Genomic DNA, 11,465 nt, shown 5'->3' on the forward strand with positions numbered 1-11,465 from the left:
ATTTTATATAGAAAAATAAAACACAATACATTTACAAATAAGAGTAAGATGAAGGAAAGCGAAGTAACAAAGTTTCTAGTTTCTTTCAATGGAAACATAGAGTATGTAATATTTCCTGCTGGCATATTTGACGAACAATTATATATTCAGTTTGAAGTAGTGTGGGGCATAGATTGGGATCCAAAATCTGGCTTGTGTACAGGAACAAGTCAAATGGCACGACCGGGCAGCGATCCAGAGAAAGTAATATTTAATATGCCCGTTGAAATGGTATTGGGCAGTACTAACGTATTTGGATGTAAGGATTACATTCTACATTATATTCATTCTATAATTTCAGAGACCTTGTAAAGTGATTTATTATATATATAATAATTACTAATACATGATATGTACACGTTACTTACTTACTTATTTTATTTACTTTTCCATAGTAGTTAAATAAGAATAATATGTAACTAAATGATACTAAAATATTTTTATGTTTGTATAACATATAGATATGTACTCCTAAGTATTATTTATTTAATTAGGTTCCCGATAATAGATACCATCGGACGTAACATAAACCTTTTGAATGCGAAGCTATCACCGATTAGGAACGTATTTTTGGGACGACGCATCGATAGAAAAAAAGAAAGCCCGATTTATGATATTAATATAATGTATTTTAGGGCCTCAGCTAGTAGTAACAGTCAGAGCAAAAAACTTCTTCAGCGGAGATACGCTTCGTGGCTACGCCCTGTTTCTTCTGCCTCCCGTGGCTGGTACACATGAAATGACGGCGCCTTTGGTTAAACCAAGGTCGGCTACGATGCTGGGGGAGTGGCTCGCATGGTTGACGGGAAGGCAACCTGAGCTGGTGGATCCTAGGATGCTTGCTACAGGAAAGGAAAATTATTGTAAGTTTATATCGTCGTAAAAAGTTAATATCGCAACTGTTATTTAATTCTTATTATTTAGGCTACGTATCACTCATTATATTGCAATATCAATTATATTGATTAATTGCGTAACGAATACATAAAAACTTTTTCAGTAACTACCCAAATTTAATTTATTAGTAACTGAAACTGCAGCTATACTTTAATTATCGCACACTAACCGTCATTCCATTTTATCCCCTCGTGGTGTTAATAAAATAAAATCGCTTATCCTACCCCAGGACTCAAACTATCTCCATGCCAAATTTCATCTAAATCGGCTTAGGGGCTTAGGTGTAAAGAGATAATAGAGTATTTTTCGCATTTATAATAGTATAAATCAAAACGTATTGAGTAGTTTAAGTATATTTCTAATTAACATTTAAACAAAAAGTTTTTATATAAGTTCTAGGTATCTAATAAACATGTAGGTCTTTCTGATGATCTGAGCTGTGTCGACCTCTGGCACGAACACAACGTTGCATGACAATAAGAGGTTTTAAGGAAGCCTCAACTGACGATGTGATGTCAATCAATAATAATGTATCTTATCCCTGTTGCTAGTAGTATGCACAGACACATGCATTGGTCATTGCGTATAATTACAATATAGAGTTTTGTTGATTCATCAGATTATATCCCTTGAGAATGGTTGCTATAGCCCAAATCAGTCACAATAACGTCTAATACTCCTTAACTATATACAGCAGTAAGTTAATATAGTACGATACAACTTTACATGAAGCAACCAACGGTTCGGAAATTAGATTCTACCGAGCAACCGGCAAGAAATTTAGTAGTTACTCTTTTTCAATATTTAAAAATACATGACTGTATTTTTAAATGTTAGTTAGTTGTGTTGTTAGTTAATATGTCCTGTCTGGAAGTTAATTAGTAGTTATATATAATTAATAACACAAGTGCTTTAGCTACTTACATTGGGATTAGAGTAATGCATGAGATGTTGTTCAACGTTTATTTATTTAAATAAACTAAACTATGCCACTGACTGCATCTAAAGTCGCTTCATACTTAAGTAAGGCTAGGACTGTCTATATACAAAAAATATTAGAAAACCAAACTACAAGAAGTACTTGAGTCGACGTGTTTTAGTGATAGACTTATGACGAGCAAAAAAATCCGTTCAGCCACCTAGGCTGCGATTCCAGGTGATGCTGAAGTTACGGTTACTATGTGATAGTCACTGGTTTTTGAATCGATCAGGCTGGCAGAAGTTGCTCACATCCCTATAACAATTAGAAAAGAAATGACGATCTCCAAACAGCCGCTCAGATGTTTAATTATCCTCCTCATCTGATAGAATAATAATATCATCTATTAAGTAAACTTACAAAAAAAAAAAAAAATCAAAATCGGTTTATGCATTCAAAAGTAACGCTGCCTCAGACAAACACATTTATGGTATAACACATAACAAAGAAATAATTCATTGCTGTTATGTATCAACTTCATGATTTAATGATTTATTTTAGTCATTTATAGATTAATTGATTCATTAATATCAGTAGACGTGTCTATGACGATAGAGACAGTTGTATTTATTATCCAGCGTACTTTCCATTACGCACATTTCAACTGGCGTAAACTTTATATGACGAAATAAATTACATAATTCTTATTTTAATCATCCTGGTAGGCCAGGCTCTTTAGATAGATAGACTAATTGGACAAGGAAAACAGATCTAGTTTTACGACATGCTTGTATATTTAAATGCCTATTTGATTTCTCATGTCAATTCATACTTGACGATTAAGGAAAAGTACTCAAGCCAAATCCTAATTTACCTAAGTTGTATTTGCTGCTAGTATTCTTGCCCTCTTTCCCTGAGATAATTTATGTTAACGTAGAATTATCGCGTGGAATGAATGGATTTTTATTTGAATGTAATCAAGAGCTTAATGTAAATAATACTTTTTTAAATAGGTGATTACTATATCAGTGGAATTAAGCTTAGTATAGTTTTTCTGAAGAAAACAAACACTATATGGGGAGGGGCTTGCTTGGCGAATTCTTAACTATGTTGTTGCTTTTTGTTTAATTTTATCTTTCCTTCTCGATATCGTATGATATAATATTTTTAAAAAACAATTATACCGCATTGATAATCTTTGTCATTTTTTTAGTCGGTTGAGTAAATTTGCTACTGATTTTATCATAATTCTGTTTATTCTTGTAAATGTACAAAATAGAGTTGTTAACATATGGTGAACTATGTATTTCTATTGTACTTAAATAACTCAAAACATATCTCAAGTTTTTAACTCAGATATACATATTATATATTTTGTAATGTGTCGTATGCGGTATATCATAATGCTATGAAAATAATATAACAATCGAGGAATTATAAGTCAGTTATCACTCCTTGTATATTTTTTTCTGTCGTGAATGCTGCGGACCACCCCTTGTAGGGAATGTTTTTGTCTGTTAGGGACTGTTAATAAAGCTTGTGTAGTTATTGATTACATTGAAATCGCTATCGTCAGCTAACAATACAATAATCAAAAATACTTTTAAACATTGTAGCAGACGTCTGGTACGTTTTTGGGTTACTCCCATACAATAAAAAAAATATCTATCTTTGCATTCAGAATGAGCGGTGAATAAAGTAATTTTAAAAATATAATTTTTAGAAACTTTTTTAAGTTCATTCGTTTTATCGATCCAATCGTGGGTCAGCCACCCCCGTAGCGCGCCCCTCGGCTCTGACGTCTGGGGTTTGCGCCGCCGCCGCTGAGGGCTCGCTCTGAAAATCTGTTTCTCCTTTCCTTTGGTCCATAATGTAGATTTATTTAATACTATATTATGTCCGCAGTGCACACGCGGAGAGTTATGTTTATTAAAGAGTCGTATTTATGTATCGTATACTTTTTATAAGTGTTTTTATTGCGTTATTTCGGCCGATGGATAAGAATTTTATTTTCTAACATATCTAAATACATCCTAGAAAGTCTCGTAGAACTTTGTTCCGAATGGTAAAATCAGTCCTGTTTTAAGCATATCATCTGATCCAGATGTGCGTACTATGGAATCGAACTTTAACCTTGCATGTCAACCCTTTCTTAATAGACCATTGATGCTTTCTAATTATAGAAATATTTTATATCGACAATTTAATATATTCACATAATATTTGAAAAACTAATCAAAAACAAAGTTATAATTATATTTAATAAAAATAATTTTTTTGTTATTTTTATATTTATTAAATAACACTATCGGCCGAATACTGAAACGTCACTTAAATATTTAAGTCCAACTCAACTATTTGAGATGCCGTTAAATTAAAATTTCGCATACTCATACGATTCATCAGAGTCATTTTTGAGCATCACTCAAATTTGAGAGTGATTCAAAATAAGTAGCCTTATGCAACTCAAATCAATCTTTTATCCTCTATCAAAAAAAATATGGTCGCCGCCCGCCTGTCAGATATCTTCTGTAACGCTGCGTCGTCTGTCCGGTGACGTCACTAGATTTTCCTTCAACAATATTTAATTCCATCCTAAACATAGAATAGCTGAACCATTTTGGCTACAAGCTGATTTCCGCGTGGGCAAAAACAGTTCAGGAAGGAAATGTTCAATTCAACCGTAAGACTTATAATAAAGTGTAGCGATTATACTAGACAGCACGTTTCCATCTCTGATATTGTCTGCGCCTTGTCTATAAAGTTCGTACCCTTAAAATTTTCTTCATTGAACATTTAAGCATAAGTTATCAGCTGATCATAGGTAATTTAATTTCAAACAGATTTTATACGGAATTGTAGCAATTCTAATTAAGATTCCAGATTAATCACAGATAAATATTTTAACTGGAAAATTCCTGGGTCATTTGTGAGACAAAAATAGCAGATGATTACAATTCACGACATCAAATAAAATGTACGTCACAGCGATCAGCTGGACTTACTTGGATATTTATATGAAATAGTGTTCATGCAGTGGTAGATAACATCATTTGAGGAAAAATCTTATGAATTTGCATGAACCGGACTTTGTTTTATAACTCTTATTCTCTAAATGTTATTATTGATAACACTAAAATATGTCAGTAGCTAAGACAATATTGCTTGACAACCAGAGGGGAAAAACACATTGAACAATTTTGTCTTTTTGTTTTTGTATTGATACATTAAATAGTAGTATCTTAGCATTGTTATAGCTTTTCTAGATCAAATACCAATAAAGTACATCACTGCAACACATTGCAACCTCCAGTTTTTTCCCTATGAACACATAAAATACGAAAAATAGTATCCTATTATGATTCACGCGGTATCACGTAGTGTAGTGATGCGTCACGAAAAGGACTATGTACGTGACATCGGACGGTGCTGCTTAGAAACTAATGAAAAGGTGACAAACGGTTACGACTTAATAGATTCTGGAGTACAAACTTATAATAGTGATCGATATGAAAAACTTAAGCATAGACAGGATAGGTTAATACACGCCCGCCACGGTAGCATGCGTAAGCGATCCCGTGGCGCCCGCCGAGAGACGGAGAGGGTACCGCTGGTTTTTTAGTGGGTAAACCCGGTGGATCTGGGCGTACTCGGCTTCCAGAAAACCGGGGATTCTCACACCCCCCCCCACTTTACATCACGTGGGGGGAAGCGCGTAAAGCGTTTTTCCAGCGAAAAAAAAAGGCTAATACTCATGGAAGGGAATTTTATAGAACAATAAAGAAGCCACACGAAAATTGTAATGGAATTTTGATTGTGATACCGCGTGGAATATAAATTTATAGATACATATACACACAAAAATGCAAAAATCGTTTAAGTAATTAAAAGATAAATTTGATTTAATAAACCAAATTCATGGAAAATACGCTCGTGGAGATTACATAGCTTAAACATAATAAGACCTTGACTCAAATATCTGAATTAATTGTTGTATTTCATGTGTAATTATATAAATTATTTATTCTATTGGGTAATTATTGCTTTAATAATTTTATTAAATCACTCATTGAGGGATATCTTACGTTATTTTCAGTTTATCTCTTCATTGGTGAACAGTAATAAATAATTTTGATAGTTATTTTTAATCAACATTGGTGGTAGAACTTTGTAAACCAGTACCCAGTCGATCGACTGGTTACTGTATACTGTTCGTATTCATTTCATCCTACTGGTAACAGTAACGGTAACGTAAATAGTATGTTCGATTTTGTATGAGTTTAAAGGGCGAGTTTATTTTGGCGCAAGGGTTATAATGTCGTAATATGACATAAACTTGGGGGTAGGGCTTTGTGCAAGCCTGTCTGGGTAGGTACCACCCCCTCATCAGTTATGCTACCGCCAAACATGAGTACAGAACAGAAGGGTGAGTGAACCAGTGTAACTTAAAGGCACAAGGGACATAATATCTTAGTTCCCAAGGTTAGTGGCGCATTAACGATTTAAGGAATAGTTAATATTTCTTACAGCGTCATTGTCTATGGGTAATGTGACCACTTACCACCAGGTGGCCCATATGCTAGTCCGCCAACCTATACCATAAAAAAAAAATTGGGATGATTGCAATTGGTGTATGGGCTACAGTTTGTGTTATTATGTATTATGTTGTATAGTCACATGTGTTACAATAAATTCCATTTACATATTCAGGAATCTTGATAGCGCGTGAAAACTGAAAATTAGATAGATAGATTTACATTTATAAGTGAAATTACATACTCTTCGAAATAATATAAAGTTTGTTCAACGTACTACTTCATCCCTACTAATATTATAAGTGTGAAACTATTACCTCTTTAAGCTTAAACCTTAGAATCGATTTAGATGAGATTTGGTATGTTGAATAGTTTGTGCCCCGAGAAAAGACATAGATCCCTTTTAATTTCAACCTATGGAGTCAAAATGGGGGATGGCTTCGATGCTTTAAGTTTGTAAATTTCGCGCAGGTAAATTCGCGTGTTAGTATTAATGTAGTATTTAATTGTTTTGTTTTTGCAGTGTTAAGAACGGAGTCGTATGGACACGTTAGGTTAAAAATGACGATGGTTTCGAAAGACCTGCGGAAACTGGGCTACGATAACATGGCGCCTGTATTGAAAATGTAGATAATGCAGTTCAATTAAAAATTACCCATATCAAACAGTTGTTTTATACTTGAGTGAATAAAATATTTATTTGACGTCACTTTTTTATTTTATTGTATACTCGTAAATGTTATCGTTATGAATTCTTTGTTGCTTAAGTGGCTATCTTGATAGCTGCAGTTATGGAAGTCCCCGGAAGATGTAACTTATACGTCAGCTGCCCAAAGCTCAACTGATACAACAATGTATGACAGATATAAGCAACTTTAATGGTCTATAAAAGATTCGACGTAAAATGGAAGTTTAGTGACACTATATGTCACATAATATAACTTGTGTATTGATACAAATTATAGTATATCTTCGCCATAAGTCAAATACTTCCAATATGTCATGTTATTGTAGTTATAATGACATTCTTGTATCATATTTTCTTCATTTCGATTTACTTTTTGAATCTTAAAGATAATTTAACGAGACTTTAGAGGTACCTTTACATAATAGAAAAAATGTTTTTAAAAATCGTACCTATGTTAATTGCGCTTCCTCGACATTGAAATTAATTCTAAGTCAACAATAATTAATATTTTTCTATGTCAGCCCCTATAGTATGTGCCGAGGTTGAAATAATTTATGTTTGAGATAAAGGTTTTGTTTGTACCAGATTAACGGCTCATTAAACATACGATGTCTTCTAATGTTTTGTTTTTGTCACGAAATATAAATGTACGATTATGACATAAACGGTAAAAGTCGTAAAATGTTATCGTGCATATTCAGGGAAAGCGTATTAAAAGTATAGAGCTAAATATATTCTGACAGTGCAGTAGGAGGCTATGTACCGCCATAAGCCAATAGGATGGCGACACGTCACAGCTAGAGATTAAGCACGGGTTGTATACAAAGACATAATAAAAATAATTCAAAGGCAAGTTAACACTAAAAAATATATAGGGCTGTTATTTAAAAAGTCAAAAAAAATCGCAATCTTTTCCAAGCAACCTTATCTAAGCTACAGGAACTAAGAGATTTATGAAGTCCACACAATACAAGCAAGACGTTAGACCAATTAAGCATACACGGGCAACCCGGTCCACAATGAATACTCATTGTAGATAGTTGCTTAATTTGCAAAGTATGTTTCCATTACATAAAAGTAACTAGGTATTAAATACTTCTTAAAATGTTAATATTACAATCTTAGATTTGCAAGAGAAAATATTAAGTATAAGAAAGCTAATAAAAACATACTTTGTATTACAATTACTTTTGTGTCTACTTACATATGAAGATGTAAAGTATAATAAAAGTTTATGTACTTCCAAATATATACTAATATTATAAATGTGACAGTTATTCTGTCTGTCGCTCTTTCACTATCAAACCACTGAACTGAATTTGATGAAATTTGGTATGAAGCATATTTGAACTCCAAGGAAATAAGGACATAGGCTACTTTTTGACCACTAACCTAACACATGACAACCAAATCCCTAAGACGAGCGAAGCCGTGGGCGACAACTAGTGGTAAATAATTGTACTGAAGGTAGCTTTGGAATACAAAATAAAGGTTTAATTTTAATAAATAAATAAACAAACAAATATTGTGTGCTAATTGTGTGTGTAAATCTCATTGTCGTTGGGACACAATCAGCGGCAGCATCATGTCACTTGGCAGTAGGCACCACCAGATTTCCAAACATGGACCCAGGTGTAATTAAAGTCTATGTTCAGAGCTGTCAAGTAGGTAATGAAAAATAGTAAATACTGAAGCGTTGGTAATTATAATGTATTTATTTCTTTTATTCAGATGAGTGTATACATTTATCAAAATAATTGTGATACAATAATATATATCTATGTAAGAGTCGAGATATCCCAGTGGTTAGAACCCAGGCAAGCACCGCTGATTCATGTGGTTAATTTGTCTTTACAAATCATCTCGTGCTCAGCGGTGAAGGAAAACATCGTGAGGAAACCTGCATGTGACAAATTTCATAGAAATTCTGCCACATGTGTATTCCACCAACCCGTATTGGAACAGCGTGGTGGAATATGTTCCAAACCTTCTCCTCAAAGGGAGAGGAGGCCTTTAGCTCAGCAGTGGGAATTTACAGGCTGTTGTTGTTGTTGTTGTTGTTGTTATATATTTATCAAAATAATTTTGATATAATAATATATATGTATGTAATGATTACAGTTTTCCTCCAAAGAGTTGGAATTAAGTAAGAAAACAATTAAATGCCACTTTAAACATAATTAAAATGCCTCGATTACAATTTATCTTACAGTAACCTGAACCACTTAGATATCATCATTACATAGTATTAAACTAAGTCTGATTGTCCCTGTGTATACCTACAGATATTTAAAATTACCCAACGGATATTGATAGACAGAGTGTCAAGAGAAAAGTTTATATGTGTCATACATGAAAATTATAGTAGAGAAACACTGATAATTTTAGAGGTTTCTAATGTGATTTCATAAATAAAAACATTCTTTTGCTTATAAAACAAACGCTAGCTTAACCCTACGAGTCTTACGAGATCGATTACAATAATGTAATACAGTACTCTCTGTACACCTTAAAAAAAATTTCAAAATCAACGTTTATCACTTAAGGATAATCCACAATAGCCATGTTTTAACTTTTATTTAGACTGAGAAAAAATAGCTTATTTTATGTATTCCTTTCCAATAGAGTACCTAAGAAACCAGAGCGTTTCATATAGATATATGGCCTTACACTAATTAATTTAAATGAATATCTCGCAGATATTACAGATTTAAAATTTCGGGACAAAAAAATTGAGAACGTTGTATAAAATACATTCTGTTCATTAATTTATTTAGTATCATCATTGCACCCGTGTGAAGCCGGGGCGGGTAGCTATTGTAATTTATAAAAATATATGAGGCAGATAAGAATTCGCTACAATTAATTTTGAGTAAATTCACAAACAAACCGGTATCAGTGTCGATTCAAATAATCCAAGTTCAGGTAATAAGCCAATTTATATTATTATATAGAAACTGCACAATGTGCAAGCATAAATATGACGGCATAAGAGAGCGTTATGCTGTTTGCTGTTACGGAATTTGAGTCTTACCTTCAAAGCGCGCCAATAGACTATCACATTAAGAATATTTTAATAAATAACAAAACATATAAAACCTTTTTTGATTCAATTCTTAGTTTAAGAATTGAAACCTTTTTTGAAACATATGTCAAACATAAGTCATGGGATATTTTGATGTAATACCGTTTTTTTTTAATTTCTAGTCCAAGATGTCAAATGATTTAGCCATTAAACGCTGATCAATTATTGTATCTAGTTCTGTATAATCGCCTGCTGTTCTTAATGAATAGATAAAGTGTTTCGCGACATTGAACCAAATGTTATTTTAACTGTCTCTTAATTAACACAAATTCAAGGTTATACTGATAATATTTTACGTTGTATATATTTCGTGAAAAAGATTAACTACTGAGTTTTGTGTCGGGTTTTCTCAATAGTAAGTATCTACTAAGTTCATACCGTTCGGTGGTACATTTTACAATCATACTTAATCCAATCAACAATTAAAAAATCAATAATTATTTTTTTATATTATTGAATAAAACGATTTGAATTTTCGTTAATTAAATTTTAATAGAAAAAAACAATATATTTTGCTTAATTAAAGTTATTAATATCGGGATATTTTCGACAGTCTCGTGAACAAGACATTCGTAGATAATGTCGAAATATCGAGCAACCAAAAAAAAAACATGGTAAATATCCCGTAATTAATAACTTTAATAATAAAAATAACCATGTTAATTTAAAATCTTAAATATATTTTGTTATTCTATTTGCAGCACAGGTGCAGTTGAATTTAAACAGACATTTTATGTCGAAACAGATATATATAATAGATACTTAAAAACATATCCAATTTGTTATTTACTATATTGGTACCTGTATTATATTTCAAATACGTATATATGTGTATAGGTAAGTCATCTTTCAAGAGTCATCGATTTGAATTAATTGCAAGTCATAATACTGTCATAAAATTTTGTTCAATTAACAAGTTTTATCAGAACTGTGGGTAGTCGTAGGTGATAAACATGATGATATTGGTAAATTATAAACAGAAAACTAAGATATTTTTCCTTCCTATTTAAAATGAAAATGTGAGTATCATTATTTTTATACAACATAGTCAAACAAAAAAATATCAAGCAATTGTTACATCGCAAATGCGACACAAATCTTAGGAGCTAAGATGTTATTTCTCTTGTGCCGGTAATTACACTGGCTCACTCACCTATTATCGGAAATTATAAGTTTCTCGCTGAAATATGCGATGAGTGGAACCTATCGATTTGTAGTAGGGCTTGCACAAAGCCCTACCACAAATAGAGTATGAGAAAAATAAACAAATTACCTATGAAATAACTTACTTAATAAAATAGT

At 32.5% G+C, this 11,465-nt stretch overlaps 1 protein-coding gene across 1 annotated transcript; it reads left to right on the plus strand.

Annotated features, from left to right (window-relative positions):
* The first annotated feature begins 48 nt into the window (after positions 1-48).
* On the plus strand, positions 49-7,092 carry LOC124530032 (B9 domain-containing protein 1). The gene is made up of 3 exons (XM_047104005.1): positions 49-298; positions 675-902; positions 6,914-7,092. The coding sequence occupies exons 1-3, from the start codon at positions 49-51 to the stop codon at positions 7,018-7,020; spliced, it is 585 nt and encodes a 194-aa protein (XP_046959961.1). The 3' UTR covers positions 7,021-7,092.
* Positions 7,093-11,465: the final 4,373 nt, after the last annotated feature.

This window comes from Vanessa cardui, chromosome 5 (genome assembly GCF_905220365.1).
Source record: "Vanessa cardui chromosome 5, ilVanCard2.1, whole genome shotgun sequence".
Classification (NCBI taxonomy): domain Eukaryota; kingdom Metazoa; phylum Arthropoda; class Insecta; order Lepidoptera; family Nymphalidae; genus Vanessa; species Vanessa cardui.

What these genes read in the sequence shown, in the direction of transcription:
- LOC124530032 (XM_047104005.1), top strand. Translation starts at nt 49, where the DNA reads ATGAAGGAAAGCGAAGTAACAAAGTTTCTAGTTTCTTTCAATGGAAAC. An exon ending in CAGTACTAACGTATTTGGAT is followed by an intron (nt 299 to 674) that starts GTAAGGATTACA and finishes AATGTATTTTAG; the next exon opens with GGCCTCAGCTAGTAGTAACA. An exon ending in TACAGGAAAGGAAAATTATT is followed by an intron (nt 903 to 6,913) that starts GTAAGTTTATAT and finishes TTGTTTTTGCAG; the next exon opens with TGTTAAGAACGGAGTCGTAT.